Source organism: Brachycentrus maculatus, unplaced genomic scaffold (assembly GCF_059751285.1).
Source record: "Brachycentrus maculatus isolate JH-2025_06_01 unplaced genomic scaffold, ASM5975128v1 h1tg001040l, whole genome shotgun sequence".
Classification (NCBI taxonomy): Eukaryota; Metazoa; Arthropoda; class Insecta; order Trichoptera; family Brachycentridae; genus Brachycentrus; species Brachycentrus maculatus.
Genome location: NW_028281751.1, coordinates 4,196 through 26,015, shown reverse-complemented (window position 1 = coordinate 26,015; position 21,820 = coordinate 4,196). Strand labels below are relative to the sequence as shown.

The 21,820-nt window shown below is 28.2% G+C and overlaps 2 protein-coding genes across 2 annotated transcripts; both read left to right on the top strand.

The window, feature by feature from the left end:
- Nucleotides 1-965: 965 nt before the first annotated feature.
- Nucleotides 966-8,221, top strand: LOC148299626 (gamma-glutamyl hydrolase-like). The gene is made up of 6 exons (XM_088275872.1): nucleotides 966-1,263; nucleotides 1,651-1,701; nucleotides 2,352-2,581; nucleotides 4,563-4,669; nucleotides 5,144-5,241; nucleotides 7,809-8,221. The coding sequence occupies exons 1-6, from the start codon at nucleotides 1,028-1,030 to the stop codon at nucleotides 8,062-8,064; spliced, it is 978 nt and encodes a 325-aa protein (XP_088131998.1). The 5' UTR covers nucleotides 966-1,027; the 3' UTR covers nucleotides 8,065-8,221.
- A 1,254-nt stretch (nucleotides 8,222-9,475) lies between these two features.
- On the top strand, nucleotides 9,476-20,569 carry LOC148299625 (gamma-glutamyl hydrolase A-like). The gene is made up of 8 exons (XM_088275870.1): nucleotides 9,476-9,489; nucleotides 14,511-14,631; nucleotides 15,774-15,952; nucleotides 16,510-16,560; nucleotides 17,147-17,382; nucleotides 18,214-18,320; nucleotides 18,778-18,875; nucleotides 20,012-20,569. The coding sequence occupies exons 3-8, from the start codon at nucleotides 15,798-15,800 to the stop codon at nucleotides 20,271-20,273; spliced, it is 909 nt and encodes a 302-aa protein (XP_088131996.1). The 5' UTR covers nucleotides 9,476-9,489; nucleotides 14,511-14,631; nucleotides 15,774-15,797; the 3' UTR covers nucleotides 20,274-20,569.
- Nucleotides 20,570-21,820: the final 1,251 nt, after the last annotated feature.

Below are 21,820 nucleotides of genomic sequence, written 5' to 3'. Positions count from 1 at the left end.
TTCTGGGGGGAGGGGTTTTGAGTGCTGAACTGTTCTTAAAATATAAATTCATTGATGTTTGAAATATTTTTTGAGCACAACGTTTCGTCTTAATTTCACTCAATTGATGTGAAAATTTAAAATAAAGTTGAATTATTACTGTTTAATTTTACAGTAAAAACTGACCTATTTTGTGTTTTTATTTTTAAATAAATTAAAAGTAATATTAAATTATTACTGTTTAATTTTACAGTACAAACTAATCTATTTTGTGTTTTTATTTTTAAATAAATTAAGTGTAATGTCAAATTCAATACTTCCTACATATCTGGAATGCCAAAATGCCTCCGATTTTTAACTCCTAAAAGGCATAGGAAAGTGTAGGAAATATAATTCAACCAATAAAAAGCCTTATACGAATTTATAAATAAATTCTGATTAAAAGTTTTACCAACCTCTTCGGTCAATTCAATTGATTATTCATTTCAAGCCCTACCTCGAATATAAATCTTGCAACGGAGTTGCAACAATCTTGTTATCCAAAAATATTTATTTTATGTACATCTATCAAACGACAGAAAATGGCTACATAAATGGATGAAATTATTATGATTAAACACTCCAACTTTCAGGGGGAAACCGCATAAATACAGATAAATATTATTCTTTTTGATGTTTAAAAAACATTTTTTTAAATTTTTTTTTATTTAAAGTTGACATTGGCAATCTAATAAAATAACGATTTTCCTCTAAAAAAGTTTAAAGCTAATCGCGTCAGTCAGTACAGAAATTTGGTTAGGCATTGCGTATTTTTAACTCCTAATTTAAGCTGTAAATGTGCGACGCATGGACGTTTTTACAATTTATATTATACTAAAAAAAAACTTTCTTTCAATGCTCGTTATAACCACGTTCGACTGTAATAGTATACCCACTCCAATAAGTGTAACGAATTTAATTTAATGTATATTAGTGAGATATAAATTAGTAGTCTGTGGTACGTTGTTACAAGTTAGTCGTCCGCTCTGTCTGATATAACACTATCAACATGAATGTGCTAATATTGTTATCATCGGTTTTAATTATTTATTATGTAAATTTGGTTTCATCATTACAATTAATTGAGTCTAATGAACCGGAAAATAAACGTCCTATAATCGGTGTTCTAAGTCAAGAGATGTCGGTTAGTCTCGAGACTGCCTATCCAGGAATGTACAGCAGTTTTATTGCAGCTTCCTATGTGAAATTTATTGAAGGAGCTGGTGCTAGAGTGGTGCCAATATGGTGATTTTTTGGAGCATTATTTTATAAATTTTTTATTATCATTTTAATTTATCTTTTTTTTATTCATTTCATAATATGCCGGGTACCCACTTCTCCGATAAAGACTTTGTCAATCGATATCCGACTTTCTCTGGGGAGTGAGTTCTTTTGACATGATTTTTTTTCACGTAATCTATATATTTTATAGTATTCATATAAAGATATTATGTACAAAAATAAAACTATGGTTAGATTTATTTTTTAGAATGAATGACGAATGAAAATAAAGTATTAGAATAAAGAAAACCAAACATGTCTTTATACTAAGCCCTTTTGATTTACAGTTAAATTATGAAATATATTATCGTATAATATTATTTAAAATAATGTTTAAATAAAATTTTGTAGGATTGGGAAAAATGAGGATTACTACGCAAATATTATGAGTAAAATTAATGGGTAAGAAGTTTAATATAAATCATTAAAGAGATCATTCACACAGACAATTTTCAAATATGATTTTGCATCCATTTTTTAACGATATGTTTGAAAATTAAAATTCATTGTATTGAAAAAAAACTGAAACTCTCGGCACCGTAGCATAGTTAGGTTAGGTTAGGTTAGATCAACTGGGAAACTGGCTCGATTCCCGTCAATTACAAAATGAATTGAAGAAATATTTATTCTCAATTGATGTGAGCGTACATAATATATTTTCTCATCCATATTTCCTATTATTAGTATTCTACTTGTATTCTAAAAAGTATTCTAAAATTCTCTAAAATAGAGGCTTAGCGGGTTATTCCTTAAAAAAAAACTCATAATACAAGTCTGCTCCGTGATAAGTGTCGCTGATTCAAGTCATAGTTTCGAGGTTCGATCCCATTCTTTCACTTCTTGATTCTTGTTTTCAGACACAGGTTGTTTAAAGTCCAACAATCAGAAGCCTTCAACTAAATTTTTGTTAAATCCCGCTAACATTTTGCTGCTAGAATTCAATCGAAACAACCTCGTTCTCGTCTTCGATTTACCATCGTACCTTCAATTGAATAGGTATTTCATATGTAGTATGCTACGCATTATTTATCTCTTATATAATTGATTTACAGAATCCTATTTCCTGGTGGATCTTCCTGGTTTCCGAATCCAGATGGGTATGCTGATGCTGGAGAACTGATTTACAAAATAGCCCGAAAAATGAACGATGATGAAGAGTATTTTCCCTTATGGGGCACTTGCCTCGGTTTTGAACTACTCACATATCTTTCTACTAACCGAAGAGAACATAGAGCCGATTGTTACTCCCAGAAACAAGCACTGAATCTTGAATTTCGAAGTGGTAATTGTATAATCATTATCTAGGTATTCATATTATTTTTTGACATCTCAACATAGATGAAGGAGAATATGGAAGTCTGGGAATTCACGGGGCTTACATACACAATACACACTACTCAAATTCTTGGAACTTCTATATATATGGTTCAATATACGAGACATAGTGCTTGAGACGTCTATTGGTGAAATGAAAGGAGCTTTTTATTGAGCAGAAACTCTTTTATTTGTATGTGAGGTCCGAATCCTGGATTATAATCACATACATAAGAAAAGCTAGCAAATATTCTTTTCATTTTATTATTTTAGCTTATAATTTGACCAGTTTATTTATTTACAACATTTTGAGTGTGTCCCAATACTTGTTCACAAATCTGGATTAACAATGATATGAGTTATTTTATATTATTTTTTGACACGAAAAACAATGCAAAAATTCAATTGTAAAAAGTTCTAAACGATGTAAAAAGTGGAAACATAATTTTTCGTGTTACATTTTATCGTATTTACTTTTTTTTCATGGTTTTGACAGGTGCTACGATTTGTAGTTGATAGTCCCGCAAATAACTTAAATCTAGATCCTTACAATGATTTCGTACCTAAATTTAGTGGGGTGTTAAAATACAAAGTTCAATACAATTTATACGAGTAAGGTAGGGAGGCATTGTTAATGTGCCTAAATGAAATGCACGCCACTGACTGGTTACAGCAGTGGTCGGCAAATCGCAACTCGCGAGCCGCATGCGGCTCTTTGGCCTCTTGAATGGGATTCAGCTACAAATGTGCGCGACCGACACCCCGTTCGTCTGATTTGATCAAGAAAAAACTAAAAATGCAAATTTAAGTAATACTGACACATTTTTACACATCACTTACACAGCAACGGAAAGTAAAATTGCCGTAAATGTTTCTAAAACAACCCGTCCATATAACAATTGATACCAACAAAGATATATAACAGGTTGACCCCCTTATAAGGTTGAGATAAGTACCGCAATATCAGAGATAATGTTATAGAGGTTATTAACTTCGAAAAAAGTTTATTAAGTCAATAAACAGTGTGTACCCATCTAAATAGTTATGAATTTAATAAATTCGGTTCTTAAAAGAAACCTCTGTCGTTGTTTGTTTGTAGATGTTTGTAGATGTGTGGATGCTTGGATTTGTCAACTAATAATTAGGGTATTATTGTGATTAGGGTAAAATACGGTAGGGGAATTAAGGGTAGCCCGGACACTAAAATAAATCAAGCAAAAATATGATCAAATTGTATTTTTTCTTATTAAAAATTAAGATTGGGAAATTGTATATTTAATGGTAAATTAAAAAAAGAGCAATTCAGTATTATTTATAAGTTATTTATTATTATTTAATTAAGTTTAATAAGAGTCATTTACTATTGTAGTGAAACTAAAATAGGGTATATTACTCACGGTAAATATTACTTTGGAGAATTTCAAGATTTACATGCCTTAAAATGGATTTCCAAAAGATTCTATGTATATATATTTTTTAACAATGTTATTTTTTAAATATATAAGTTTAAGTATATTTCTTTGGCAAAATATACATTTTATCATAGCACCTGTTAAATATATGTTTATTTGTGTTTAACGAAAACTTATTGTAACATTGCATTGATTTTGTAACAATATGAAGTATTTTTTTTGTAAAACACTCTCCTTATCATCCATTGTTTACATTGTGTAATACCACTTTAAAAAAAAGTGGTATTACACAAAGTAAACAATGGATGATAAGGAGGTTGTTTTATTACCATACCACAAAGTTATCAATTTACAAAATATTTTTTTTTGTAATTTGTTTTTGTACTTATTTAAATAATGCTTATCACTGTTGCTTCATTTATTGATAAAATTGTAAATTGTTATTTATCATATATTAGACTAATCACAGCGTTTAAATTTTAAATGTTAAATAATACTGAATATCATAGGAACTAATGTCTTTTCTTTATTTTTAAGATTACGGTACGAGTAAAATGTTCAGTGAAACATCAAATGAAGTAGTATCAATACTCAAAAAAGAACTGGTTACATCCAACTTCCACAGCTTTTGTGTGACGGAAAAAGTAATTATTTTCTTTTACGTATTATCAATTGTCAACGAAATAATATAGCTCATGTAATATTTTTATAAATGCACTTTATCGTGTATGGGTGCATTTATCTTTGTGTGAATATCTTGAATCAATCTAATATTTTAAAAGAAATGTTATCGATTATTTTAACACTTATCTAAACACTTAAATCTTATTTAAAAGTGATTGGCTCATGGCTTTATTCTCTAAAAGCGAAAAAAAACGTAAAAAACTTATCCTATGATGTCACACGTCTTCGATTGTTTCTTCAATTTTCTTAAATTTTATTATAGGTTTTGTGTGTACGTATTAAGAAAAAACAATACTTTTCATCCAATATTGGCCAGGAAACAAAAAACGTAAACAATAGCAATTCAACAGAAGAAAATCCTCAAAGTCACGTTCGATCTTTATGCACATAACGTTCAGAAAATATGGGTAGTTAATCGATTATTTTTTTTGCAGAATTTGACTGAATTCAATATTGATGACGAATGGCGAATAATCTCGGAAAACCATGACTTAAATGGGTTCAAATTTATTTCAACGATTGAATCTCGACGGTTAGTATTAATCTTTTTTTAAAATAAGTTTTATGTATGTAAATTTTCATCACTGAATTTTTTCGCAGAAAGATCTTTTAAACCATCAAGGGGTGTAAACCCCTCACACAGGTCCACATAATATGCTGCAATCAGTAGATTGGTCTCAAGTCTCGTAAGGGCTGGTCGTCGCTGTTTGGATTATTCTTGTTTGTGGATAAGAGAGAAGCGATTATTATTTTTATTTATTTATTTTCATATTTTACCAACTCTTTGATAAGCACAGTAAAATGTTTTTTTTTAATGCATTTTTTTTTTACTTTTTTGAAGAAAGAAAAAAGCATGAAAATATATCAGAGAGGGTATCAAACTAACGATTATAAAAAAATATTTACTTGGTAAATACCCCTATTCCTTAAAATCTAGTATGACACATGTTTTGATGTATTTCGCATCATTTTCAAATACCGTACATACATACGGTGTTTGAAAATGATGCAGAATAGATCAAAATCGATTTTAAGAAGTAGTGGTATTTAGCAATTAAAACTTAATTTAAAAATGGACATATCAATTAAATCAAGTTACTGCCGAATCAATTAAAGAGATTTATTTTTTTATCTTAGGTAGATGGGACATCACATCATATCTCTTCTATTTAAAAAAGTGATTGTTTATATTAAAGCGATGAATAATTAATCAATTGCATGATCAATAAAAGATAATTAAAAAAATTTTCATTAAATTTGTCTTTGAAAGATAATTCAATGAAAATTTATACAAATAAATGCTGATTCTAAGATAAATTGGTAGACAATCATTATAAGATGAGATAAATATTATGACAATTATTCTAAATTCTGAAGATATTTTAGTAAAGTACACCCATAATACAAGTGTCAGTATATTATTCAATTATATCCAGGGGTTTTTTTTAAAACAAAAAAGGTCCCGGAACTCACTCCGTGTCAAGCTTTTTACTAAAACAATTTTTATTTAAATATCATTTTAATCAAATTTAAAGCAATATTTCCTATCATTTTGAGGAATTATATAAATACAGATTGAAATTAAGCAAGCGCAAACATTGTTTCATCTAAATAACTTTGAAATAAAAAAATATAGAAAAAACGTTAACGCCATTCAACCGCGTTACATAAAAAAAAACCCTGATTAACCCATACCCAATTGTAAAAATATAAACAATTGGTAATTTTGGGGAAAAACTTAACTACTTCACAATATCACAGGTCATTAATAATTATCTATTGTAATACCATTGTGATAAACAAATATTGTTTAACAGATGCCATAAATGTTTGGAATTAAATACATTAAATATATTCAAATGTAATTTTAATAAATAAAATAAAAAATAAATGAAAAATTGCATATAACCACTTTTTTGAGTTTATTAATGTAAGAACGACTAGTTTTGACATCTAAAGATGTCTTCTACAGGTAAAAATACAAAACAATTATATTCTCACCTGTTGATGAGACAATCTGTAGTTTTCGAAACTTGTCATGTTTATATTAAACTCCAAAAGTAGGTATATACAAGCGTTTAAGTTTTATATTTCAATCATGTTATTCCTCGAAATTAATGCTACATAAAGAAATAATTGTAGTGTAATAATAATTGATTCACTGGAATTCAATTGACTAGGATCACGATTTTATGAAAAAATGTATTTAGTTAGTAACATGATAGGGACACACTCAAAATGTTGTAAATAAATTATCTGGTCAAATTATAAGCTTAATAATAAAAATGAAAATGGTATTTTCTGGCGTTTCTCATGTGTGTGATTATAATCCAGGATTCGGATCTCACATACTAATATAAGAGTTTCTGCTTAATAAAAAGCTTCTTTACATCTCACCAATAGATGTCTCTAGTGAAGTTCTAGTGATTCATGAACAAGGTTTCTAAATTGGTTCATATGTATAGAACTTCCAAGAATTTGAGTAGTGTGGTTGTCAATAATGGGTAGAATTGGTGAATGTTACACGTGTGTAAAGTGATCACTTAAACCAGCCTATGACGGTCGTAAGCCCCGTAAATGCCCAGACTTCCATATTCTTCTTCATCTTTGATGAGATGTCAAAGAATAACATGATAGGGATGTTGGATTACATAATCTAAAATATCTGTTCATAATCCTGTTTTGTATCCGATTTTTTGTTTCATTTATTGAATCGGCAGTCAATTTATAACAATTGTTTGTAATTTTTAATTAAAATTTTACTCCGTAAATATCACTATTAAATATCTCTATTCAATTTTTCATTACGACACGTGTTTCAATGCATTTTGATGTGTACAGTGCTTGAAAATGATGCAAAATGCATCGAAACACGTGTCACAATGGGTTTTAAGAAGTGTAGTGTTTACCAAGTAAATCTGAAATTCAAACATTTTTAATACTTGAAAAAAAACGATATATTGTGTAAACATATAAAGACCGCTTTCTTAAGAAACAAATTTGGAAACCAAATATTGAGGATATCAAGATATGTACAATAAGCGGTTTTCCATCTTTCCATTCCACCAGAGTCCGTAATGTTATTATTATTTCCCGCAGATATCCTTTTTACGGAGTACAGTTTCACCCTGAGAAGAATATCTATGAGTGGGTGACAGACAGGAATATTTCCCATACACGTAACGCAGTTAAAGCTAACAGCTATTTCGCCGAATTTTTCGTCAACGAAGCCAGGAAGAGTAACCATAAATTTGACAGTGAAGATGAAGAGCAAAATAGTTTGATCTACAATTTCCATACAACATTTACGGGACTAATAGGAAGTGCTTTCGAACAGTGTTATTTTTTTCAGTAAAATTGATCCAAATAATATTAGCATCTATTTTTAGTAAAACCTACTAAAATAAGATGCCAAGTGCATACATAGAATAACTTTCCACTAAAATTAATAAATAAATGAGTTATCGATGTCAAAATAAAGGTATAAAATAATATAAACCTAAATAATAAAATTATTTATTTATTTATTTTATTAATTATTATTTATTTTTCCAATACATATTTTTATGAACGTCTCACTGAATAAGATTTTTGAGTGTATTAATATAAACACACGACTAGTATCGAGAACTACAGATGTTCTCAAAGACAAATGAAAGTAAAAAATGTTCAAAACTCTCAGTGTTAACACTAAACTTAAAACTGGTCTAACAGAAGTGTTTTGTTGAAAAACACAGTAACTTTAAATTTTTTTTTACAAAAATCTGACAAATTTATTTTATGGAGAATACTAAATTTGTATATAAAGCTTCCAGTTATATGTCCTGTCTAAACTGTAATATTGCGTGAAAAGTTTTTTTTTTGAAAATCTTATAATATTATGGTTGTATTCAATGTAAATTGTAAAATTTTTAGAAAGTAAAATATTTATTAACACATGGAATACATATACGAGTACTAACTGATATGTGAAATTAAAAATATTCATACTGTTTGAAAATATTTTTAATTAAAAATTTTAATAATAATAACACCCATAAAATGAAATGGATACGGAAAAAACAATATACAATAGAAACATTCGTAATATTTAATGCACATTGTAAAAATTTTAGTAAATAAAATATTCGTACCTTCTGCTTGAAAATATCTTTTATTTTAATTTTTAAATAATATATTTATATATGTATATATATATATATATATATATATATATATATATATATATATATATATATATATATATATATATATATATATATATATATATATATATATATATATATATATATATATATATATATATATATATATATATATATATATATATATATATATATATATATATATATATATATATATATATATATATATATATATATATATATATATATATATATATATATATATATATATATATATATATATATATATATATATATATATATTAACATCTACCTGCAATAATGATATGCTTTTTCAATCAAGTGCCTGGACCATTATTTTTTTGTTGAAAGAGATATGAATTAAAATTCATATAAAAATATTCTGGAAGCGGTATTTTTTCCATTCCACAATACACATGAACCAAGAGAAGGTCTATACACTTTCATGCCATACCAAAACGTACAATTTCAAAGTACAAATTTATTTTATTTTATTTAGGAATGACACGCATGCGTGTTTGTGTTTGTGTACTCAGTTTGTATTCAGTGTCACATCACGCTGAAGTGAGCTGCCTAAAAATATAGCTATGTGTTTCAAGTTCCGAGTAAAAATGGTTAGTTCTTTTCTATTTAAATATAAGGTAAGATTCGTGTATTTATTTACACTATAAAGCATTATGTTTAATTAAAGCATTATGTAAGACAAATAATATTTTTTGCAAACTGGTCTTGAATTCTGTATAATTTTAGATGGTTCCATCGAATCAGAACTTACTGAAAACTGTAGCGAAAGCTTTCATTCAGAATGCACAGATGGTGCCAATGCGGGAAAATTATAATGTCATAATCCATACGACTAAGTACATCACTTGTAAACGAATGGAGGCTTAATAAAAAAATGCATGTATATTTGTAAAAAAAAAGTGATTCTAGTACAACATTTTTGTAGGATTTCAGATAATAATTTCAAGTCTTACAGTTTACTAGTTAATATAGTCAAAGTTTCATATAATTTAAATTAATATTTGGATACATTTTTCTTCTTCTCCGTCTTAATCCTCATTGCTGAGGGTTGTGACCCTTGCAGAAGCAGTGACTCTTCTCCAGTTATCCCTTGACGCGCTGCACGTAGTGCTCCAACCACTGAGGTGCCTGCTGCTGCCTTAATTTGATCGGTCCATCGTGTGGGGATCTTCCTCTCCCTCTCTTTCCCTCCAGGCTACCGATCACAACTAGTCGTTCCAGGCTACCCTCGTTCAACGTGTCCAAAGAACTGGAGAATCCGTCGGGTACAGATATTGGCCAGGATACATTTTTAAAACTCTTTAAAAACCTTTTCACAAAATATCGTCTTAAGGGCGTTTTACATTTTTCGTATGTACTGTATCTTGTACTGTGTAATATGTTTTTCTTATGACAAAGAGGGAAGTCACAATAGACCTAATATGGTCGCAGTGACATAAGAGATGCAAGATCCCTTGACCTCTTATAAAAATAAAAATAAATGATGTTGGAGGTAAACTTAAATTTTTTGGACTGCTTTAGGTTGATTATTAAACACTGTATTATATTACTATTTCTATCGATATATTATGATGTGTCGATGATTTGGTTCAGAAATGTAGGTCCATATTATTTAAATAATAAAAAATCCAAGAGAATAACTTGAATGTCATACATGATATAAATAAAAAAAAGAGTTGAGTTAAAGTAATTATTTTTAGATCATCTAATAGACATATACCATAATATAAATGTCAAATAATAACAGTGTTTTAGTTGATAAAAAGATAAGAACAAGTAAGCCCACAATTCAATCAAATAATAATAAAAATGATTAATAAATGAATAAAATACAGAAAATACTAAGAAATTTGCAGAAATGTGATAAACGATTATCCTTTATAATCGCCATAATGAGTACGTTTTTTGAGATAAGGTAGCAGTGCCTATTTGGTTAAGATTTTATATCGTATCACATAACACAAAGGTTGTCTGCAAATTTTTTGGTTGGAAGAATTTCTTACATCTATGGTATCGATTAAATTAAATAATGATTCAGACAGCTCATTTAAAAAAATGCTGACGCCCCTACGCGTCGAGGCTCATGGTTTAAGCACCACAGATTTAGAGCAGTGGTGCTCAAACGTGCTCAAACCATGAGCCACGATAGGCATCGATTTTTGCGACACACTATGGGATTTATGTACCATTACATAATATACTTAGCATCATAGGAACGAAAAATACTCCAGAAAACCTTTTTTTATTTGTTTTAGTTTACAATAATTACTTTAAAAATATATATAAATAACTCTGTTAATTGTTGGGTAGTATATCCAAAATTTGAAACGATTATTAAATTGAATTTTGCTTTTATTTACATATATGATTGTCATAAATAAAAGTAGAATTTAATCCAATAACCGTATTTAATTTTGGATATATTACTTAACAATTCAATATGGAATTCCACCAACTGTCTGCAGTTAAAATAAATATTAAAAAAACTCCGTTAGTGTCCATTTTGTAAAACACAAAATGTTCTTAAATTTTATGTGTTTCTTTGATAATCTCTAGGTAATATTGATATATTTTTATTTATTGAAGTTCAGTAAAACCTCGATTGACGCAATAATTAGGGGGAGGAAGTGTCCGTTATAACCGAAAATCCGTTATTTAAAATAGGTTTAAAATAAATTATTAAAACTTTAAAAAAGTATGAACACTGTATTGAGATAAATAAACAATACAAAACCCAAACAAAATTCTATTTATTGTATGCGGACACTCGCCGCAAAGTGACGTTGCTGTTTGATATCGCGCGCTTGCTTTCGGTAATCCTGCTGTGAAAAAGGAATCAAGTTTTGTTTGCACTCTTGAAGTTTGTTTTTTTTTTCAATTATTATAATCAACTTTCTAACTTCGTTATCTGACGTATAGTCAATAAATGTTTTTAGATCGTCAAGATTTGATCTTACCACTGATAATTCCATTTTAGCAGTGTTGTTGTTCCGGCTAGGTGCAGTCTACGACCAGGACGGCATTATGTCTCAATTTCTAGTGCCACTAGCGATGCGGCGATACTTCAATTCAAGGCCCAGTATTAGTTAAGTCGCAACTTATTTTTTTCTAAATCCAAGTAACATTTTACGTAATTGATTTTTTTCATTAAAACACCGTTTTACATTGAAAACATAAGCTTTTCTTTAAAATAATTAAATGGTTTTGAAAAGAAAAGATTGGTTGATAGGACCTTTTCTTGTATTATTATTTTTTTTATATTAAACAATTATTTTATTCTCTACATATTCTAAAAAACTAAAAAATATATAGAATACACATTATTAAAAAAAATCGGGAGTGGAAAGACGTATTTCCTCTCCGGCTATCAACCGTTGATTGAATTCGTTGTGTCTCCTTAGACATGTATAATATTAATAAGACGTTTTATTCATTTCATTTTCCGGATTTTTGTCCGCTGTATCCGAAGTTCGTTAAATAGAGGTCCGTTATATCGAGGTTTTACTGTATAATTTCGTCACTGCAATAAATTTATCTGCATTATGATTATTGCAAACATCGTAATTAATCTGTTAATAATTGTTGCGATAGTAGGCTTATCAAAAGTAAATTAATAAAACACAGATACATTATCAATAAGATTACAATGCTTAGATATACCTGCAAATAAGGCGATGACTTTCATGAATAAAATCAGTAATTCAGAAATAACAGAAGAAGTGAAGTTATTTTATTATTCGATACGATTTCTTATGGTTTTTACACAATATTTTCAATGGTGGAACATTAAAAAGTAAGAAAGTTAATCAGTAAAAAGATGTGTTATGTAAAACCGATATATATATATATATATATATATATATATATATATATATATATATATATATATATATATATATATATATATATATATATATAAATATATATATATATATATATATATATATATATATATATATATATATATATATATATATATATATATATATATATATATATATATATATATATATATATATATATATATATATATATATATATATATATATATATATATATATATATATATATATATATATATCTATATATAAAAAAATTAAATTAATTTAATAATATCAATATAATTTAAAATATAAAAAATGGGATATCACTAATATACGTTGAAATAGGTACCAAGTTATCGGAGGGAACGTTATAAGGGTTCAATGTTTTAATTTGTATTTTTTATTTTTGATCAGCGGAAATGGCTGAAATGAGTCATTATTGAATTGAAATACAATTTAAAAATATTTACCCTCTATAACGTTGTCTCCGATATTGCGGTACTTATCTCAACTTTATAAGGGGGTCAATCTGTTATATATCTTTGTTGGTATCAATAGTTATATAGAAGTGTTGTTTTACAAACATTTACGGCAATTTTACTTTCCGTTGCTGTGTAAGTGATGTGTCAAAAATGTGTCAGTATTACTTAAAATTGCATTTTTTTTTATTTTGAGATGGCGAATTTTTAATATTGAGTGAACTCACATAAGACAACGGCTTGAAAAGAGTTGTTAAAAAAATCAATGCGTATTAATTACATTTTTGACATCTCAACAAAGATGAAGAAGAATATGGAAGTCTGGGTATTTGCAGGGCTTATTGGTCTTGGTCACTTGATTATTTGACACACGTGCAATACTCACCAATTCTACCAATGATTTCTTCTTCTTCTTCTTTTTAATGGCTTTTCACCCATCTTGGGTGTTATAGCCAGTTTCGAGTTATTTACCCATGATTTACAACCACACTACTTAAAATTTTGGAACTCCTACATATATTGATCAATCTCGTCACACGGTACACATGAGTTCACATAAGCCATCTATGCTACTAAAAAAAGCTCTACAAAAAATCAGGCAGTTCTCAGTATGTGAATATAATCCAGAGTTTGAATCTTACATACAAATAAAAGAGTTTCTGCTTAATAAAAGCTTTCCTTGATCCATCATAGATGGTTATTGTGAAATCATATATACTGTATTATAAGATTGATCAATATATCTAGGAGTATAAAAAAAATGGTAGTGTGGTTGTCAATTATGGGTAGAATTTGTGAATATTGCACGTGTGTAAAGTGATCACCAACCAGCCTATGACAGCTCCACAAATACCCAAACTTCCATATTCTTCTTCATCTATGTTGTGATGTAAAAATTTAAAAAATAACACCTATGTGGAGATAATCCAGATTTGAAAACAAGTATTTGGACACATTCAAAATGTTGAGTATTACGTTATTTTAGATGTTATTTTGTATTTATATGCTAATTGATAAATCCAATAGTTCATCAATGTTCTTGAACATATTTATTTTAAACTAGTTTCTTATATTTGATGACTTTTAATATATTTTTTATATTGTTTTCCCATTTCATGAGATTACATACAAATAATACAAAAAATGGAATGCAAGGTATCTTTTATAGATATTATTATCGTTACGGTATACGATGTTATTTAAACAACGTGAATGCATTTATCAAGTGGGTATTGAAATTAACAAACAAAAAATACAATAAAGCTATTTTTAAGCACATGTCTCACGTCTTTTTTTCTGATATTTAAGCGGGAAAAGCGGCAACGGAAACAAACGTTTGCAGAGAGATGAATAAGTTTTTGAGGCGCCACTATCGCGTCCCTCCTAGTCGCTCACTGCCATTTCGATACGTAGGACACGTGTACATAAGGTGAAATTATTCATTATTTTCATGGCTTAAAAATAAAGTTTTCTTAAATTTTTGCCCGATTGTCTAAGCATGTGTTCACATAACAATGCCTTTTCTTTAAACTGCACAATTTACTTTATATTAGTTAAAATACTCATAACAACCCTAGTGTTTTGTAATATTTGTGTGTGTTAGGCAAGGTTATACTTATAAAGCAAATGCAATACATGGCACATTGATAGCAACCCTAAAGTGTTGTAATATTTGTGTGTTTGAGATTAGTTTGCTGTAATCAAGCAAATACAGTACACCGAGACATTGACGGCAACCCTGTGTGTTGTGATATTTCTGTATTTTAGACTAGGTTACAGTAATCAATTTAATGCAGACTCTGAGATAATGATAGCAACTCTAGTGTGTTGTAATATTTATGTGTGTTAGACTAGGCTAAAGTAACTAACCAAAAGTAATACACTGAGACATTGATAGCAACCCTAGTGTGCTGTAATAATTGTGTTTTACACTAAGTTACAGTAATCAAGCAAATACAGTACACCAAGACATTGATAGCTACCCTAGTATGTTGTAATATTTGTATATGTTATACTAGGTTACAGTGATCAATCAAATGCAATACACTGGAACATTGATAGCAATCCTAGTGCGTTGTAATATTTGTGTATATTAGAGCAGGTTACGGTAATTACGCAAAAGCAGTACATCGAGACATTGATAGCAACCCTAGTGTATTGAAATATTTGTGTAACACCGCGTAATTTTTCATATATTTATTGATCATATGAGTTTCTTTTTTGATTCCTAAATAATCTATTTTATCCAACGAAATACTTTAGAAAATATCCATAACGTTAAAAAAAATCTTATCCTTCACGGTTATCCCACGTGGCTACTCTAAAAAAAGGTCATCAACACTTTGATAGTTCAGTTTTCAATTATTACCCAATTTTTATTTTGAAATTTTATAAGACTTGTACGATTAATTTAAAACACTCTCCTTATCATTCATAGTTCACTTTATGTATAATCACTTCAATGCACAAGGTGAACGATGAATTATAAAGAGAGTGCTATATTACCATAGTATAAAGTTAACAATGCTTTTAATATACAAAAGAGATAAATTTAAATATTTATTTTGACAGGAAGAAGGGTGGATTTCTTAGAAAATGAGTGAAAACAATCTCCCTATCATAGGTGTATTAGCGCAAGAGGTATCGCATAAATTAAAAGAAATTTATGGAGAAGAAACGTACGATAGTTTCATTGCAGCTTCATATGTGAAATTTATTGAAGGTGGTGGTGCTAGAGTGGTCCCGATAAGGTAAATATTAGTCTGTTTACAAAAGTGATTTTCACTTTTTTATGGATATTTTTATATGTGCGTGATTTTTAGACCTTTAAGGCTTATATCTCAAGCTTGTCTCAAGCGCTCAAATCAGATTGTGTTGGTCGTGTGCTCATAGTCAATTTTGAAAAAGATACATATGTACCTAGGATATTTTTTGTTTTTAGAATATATAATGTATGGAAAATATTTTAAAGTTTTTTTTTTTTTTTTTTTTAACACCTTACCTTTCAATAACTCCTTTCCTTTCAAAACCATGTAATAATTAAGAAGAAAATTTTACTTTTTCAATGCAAAAATGATATTTTAAGAAAAAATCATTTACGAAAAATGTTACCTGGATTTAGAGAAAATAAAGTTGCAACTTAACGAATACTTGGCCATAACTATATATTTTTTTTAAATATTGCGTTGGTCAGAATTCGTTTAAATATAAATAATAGCAATGTGAGAGTCCGTCAATCTAGCGTTTATCAAGGATCAGATATCTTTCTTAAATTCTTGTGATTTTATGTACTTATTTTAATTTTCAGCATTGGAAAAGATAGGAAGTATTATGAAGAAATACTTAGTAAAATTAACGGGTAAGGTCTTATTTTTATACATTATATTAGTAAATAAATATATATATATTTATATATATATATATATATATATATATATATATATATATATATATATATAAATATATATATATATATATATATATATATATATATATATATATATATATATATATATATATATATATATATATATATATAAAATATATATATATATAAATAAATATATATATATATATATATATATATATATATATATATATATATATATATATATATATATATATATATATATTTATATATATATATATATATGTATATATATATATATATATATATATATATATATATATATATATATATATATATATTTATATATATATATATATATATATATATATATATATATATATATATATATATATATATATATATATATATATATATATATATATATATATATATATATATATATATATATATATATATATATATATATATATATATATATATATATATATATATTTATATAAACTATTTTATCTTTTCATGAATTATTTACTGCATGAATGAGCTATTAATTTTATTAATCTTAATTGTTGCACAGAGTATTATTCCCAGGAGGGTCAACGTGGTTTGATCAATCTAACGGCTATGCCGACGCAGGGGAACATATTTACAGTATTGCTGTAGAGCTTAATGACAAAGGTGTATATTTCCCTCTCTGGGGTACATGCCTGGGGTTCGAACTCTTGCCTTACCTTTGGCTGAAGAGAAGTAGTGAAGGCTACAGGACGAATTGCAAATCGTTTAATCAAACATCAAATCTTATTTTCGAAAATGGTAAGTAATAACATAAATATCAATTTTTTCTATTAATATTTCAACACAAACATAGGAATCCTAAAAAAATATTCATACGAAAAGTCATAAACTGTAACATTTTGAAACAATAGAAATTCATAAAAAATTAAATAATAATCAACCTTTTATTACCTGTATGACAATGAATAAACCGTTCCCCGCTATTGTCCATGTTCTTACTGATAAAAATTATATACGAGTAATATGAAAAAAACAGGTCTTATCCCCTCAAACGAATCCAATAAAAGTGAATAATTTATTTTGTTTTTTAAAAGCATTGATAACTTTGTGGTATGTCAATATAACACTTTCCCTATCATTCATCGTTCACTTTGTGTAATACCACTTTTATAAACACTTATTCATGACAACTGGTTCCAGACTAATCATTTCATCATCAAGTCATTAAAATAAAATTATTACGATTTGACAGTTGTGCAAAATAAAATTTTGAAAGAGAGAAAGAAGAACAAATGAACACAGTGGGAATATTTTTAAAAGTGGACTCGAAGTTAAATTTAGTTGGTTATTTATTCCGTAACCGGTAGTTACGAAAAGGTGTCTATAAAAGTGGTTTTACACAAAGTTAACGATGAATGATAAGGAGAGTATTATTTAATCATTAATCCACCACGAACATTCAATAATTTGCAGAATGGTGAACGTTACGCAAGTGTAATTTTGAGACACCTATGATACAATATATAAATATATCATTCGTATGGTGAATAATACAATATATGGTAATAAACACAAACTTATTTTCATTCACGTCAAGTTGGGATATCAATAAAATTGATTTTTTTACAGATTACCAGAATAGTAGATTATTCGGACATATTCCAGAGGAAACTAAATCAATTTTATCAACACAAGATGTGACGTATAACTATCATCAATTTTGCATAACGAAGGAGGTGAATAAACATGTATTTTTATTGAAAAAATGTTTGTGTATTTAATTTAAACCGATAAATAAAACTCTTTCACCTGTATATTGGATGTATTTCAAAGTGATTTTGAAAGGGTTGGTCACACAATATTTGGTATTAGAATTGGCTATAAAACAAAACTTTTTATTTTGAAAAAAATGTGGATTGAATTAAGAAATTGTACTTTTTTATTTATGAATAAAACACAAAATCATTCAAATGACTTCTAAGGCTGGCCATTCACTGTCAAAATCTCTGTTTTTTTTAAATATGTACGAGCCTATATATATTTTTTCAATTTTTATCATTATGACCAAGGACGATTTGTGAAAAATACGATTCAAATAGTATCGTCGTATTATGTAGCTAATATTAAAAAGGACTTTCATAAAGTAAGTATTTTTTTCAAACAGTATGTTTTTTACGTGATTTTTATTTGCAGACATTTAAAAAATTCGAATTACACAAGGAATGGACGTTTTTATCAACGAGTATCGATCAAGAAAAATTGGAATACATTTCTACTTTAGAATCAAAAAGGTATATATACATTTACTGGCACGACCAGGTTTTAGGTTTTAATTGATTTAGTCCTGCCAAGTCTTTTTTGGTCGTCCTCGTTGTGTTCTTCAGTTTACATTAGCCTAATATACTTTATAAGTCATTCTCTCGCTATCTATTCGCTCCATATGTCTAACCCACCCTCTACCCTCTACCCTCTTTTTTTTCTCCTACAAATTGCATACTGGAAAGCACTATAGTAAAAGTGTAAGAATCCCTTACCCGTAGCATGACCTTGCATGTACAAGCAGGATGCAAAAATGTGAAAGAGAAAAAAAAACCACCTCAAATATTTTTCCTAATATTTCAATTGTTTCTTGTTCAGCCATGGGGACTGACCGGAGCATTTCGTCATAACGTAACGTTCGCGGCGAGCATTCGAACATCGGATGGAGTAGGCACTCGGAACGACCTTGGCTCGCTGTACTGACTATACGAATGCGCGCATCGTAACGTGTAACGTTACGACGAAATGACTCCGGTCAGTCCCCACCACTCATTTTAATATCTTCATTTCTACTTTCGTCATACATCAATTTTCTCTGCTTTATCCTTCTTTAGTCAATTCCATTTTTCGCTTCCATTCATTATTGTTGATTCTGGCACTGCGTTGAGAACAGCCTGTTTTGCTTCCATGGACATGTTTCTTTTACAATCACTCTATTTAAAGCACCATTTGTTCTATTCCCTACATTTACCCTTCTATCGGTATCTATATCCACTTTTCCATCCTTTGAGAATATGTTTCCTAGATACGAAAATTCCTGCACTTGTCCCAAGCACTCATCATATACGTCAATTTAGCATTCGCTTATATCTTATTATTTTTTGACATCTCATCAGAGATGAAGAATATGGAAGTCTGGGCATTTACGGGGCTGACGACCGTCAAAGGCTGGATTAAGTGATCACTTTACACACGTGTAACATTCACCAATTCTACCCATTATTGACAACCACACTACTTAAATTCTTGGAAGTTCTATATATGTGAACCAATTTAGAAACCTTTTTCTTGAATCACTAGAACTTCACTAGAGACATCTATTGGTGAGATGTAAAGAAGCTTTTTACTAAGCAGCTCTTATATCTTTCTCTAAATACTTTTTTTTCAGTTATCCATTTTACGGGGTACAATTTCATCCAGAAAAAGTTATTTACGAATGGGGAAAACCCGAAATCCCTCATTCTGGAGATGCAATAAAAGCGAATCAGTATTTCGCTAGTTTCATCGTTTCAGAATGCCGGAAGAATAGCCATCATTTCACAGATCCTGACGAAGAATTGAATTCGTTAATTTACAATTATCCTATTATTTATACCGGGTCCAAAACAAAAGTTTACGAACAATGTTACCTTTTTAATGAAAAAAAATAAACAGTTTTTTCATTTCGATTAAAAAAAAAATTATGTACATTTTTATTTTTATTTCTCGACGCTTAATGCTTTTGAAAATTTACTGGAAAGGACGTTATTTTTTTGATAGCTGATTCATTTTATAATAATATTATTTAAACAATGTTTTATTTTAGGAAATAATATTTATGTCACAGGATTTAATATGTTAATTTATTATTATTATTTTAATGGTAGTTTTTTTAAAACTAAAATTGTTTCATATTTATTAATTTAGAATATTTAATTATTGATAACCATTGCCAATTTTATACCAAAAATTTAAAAATTGTATGTCGTGTTGTTAAGTGGTTAATTTTGTCAATAAAACCATGTTATAACAAAAAACTATTATTTTTAAACTTTATTTTTAGTTATAAGCCCATCAAAGTAGAATTTTAATAAACAGCACGGATTCCGTGTTTTGCCAGAAAAATACATGAAAGTAGTAGTTATTATTATTTCGATAAATGTATTCTTTTCCTTTGGTATCGAAATAAAATTAATAAAATTTAGCAAAAAAACGTCAGTTTCATATCGATGCACCTAACATAATTCTTGAGATACTTTTAGAAACAAACACATGCAAATAATGATAAAAAAGGGTTCTATTTTATACATATATGACAGGCAGCTGATAACTTTGGGTATAGGCAATACAAGCATATTGTAAGGACCTTACTTCAAACTTAGTTGAGTTTATCGGCCCCTCATGTATTTTAGTATGTCCTCGTGTATTATAATAATGAATTTATAGGTAAATTTGGTTTGGTGTTGCTGTGAGTCATTTTAAACATTATTTGAAGCATTGTTGAGAAATGCAAAAATGTATTATGTTAGTGTTCAAATACATATCTTTTACATGAGTGTTGTACGGTAGACGAAACATATTTCTTATTGCTCTATTTTGTATTACTTGTATTTCGGAAATTCTCTTCTTTGTAGGGGAACGCTAGATCAAAGGTATGACAGGTGGGGATGCATCATGGAAAAAATATATTAATCGAAGCATAGATAAAGAGAGACTACCTTATCTATATAATATTCCTGTTATCGGGACAATTTTATCAATTTTACGTTTGTATTATTCTTTTTTCGCGTTGTGTAAACCTTCTGTCAGGTTGGAAACAATACGAGACATTACGAGAAGGCTTTGTGGGTAGTATTCATCTCGTGTCGAGCCACCTGAACAGTACCTATTATTATTGCGACAAGCACTGCAGGCATATTCATATTGAACTTTACTCACTGTCTGGACTATTCCCCTATTACACCTTTTTTATATATTTCAAAATAATATTTGTTAGTTTAGAAAATTATCCTGGCCTATTAGTAAATTAAAAGCATATTTCTAGATTCCTAAAAACAATACAATGACAAAATGGAACATTTTATTTTACCATTTTACTTAAATTCAATGGATTATTATAGCATTTATTGCGTTTATCGATAAGATAAAAAATGTAACGATAGTACAGTTGTATTTAGATACTGTGTTTTAGTATTTTATTAGCTTCGTTTTGTATTCT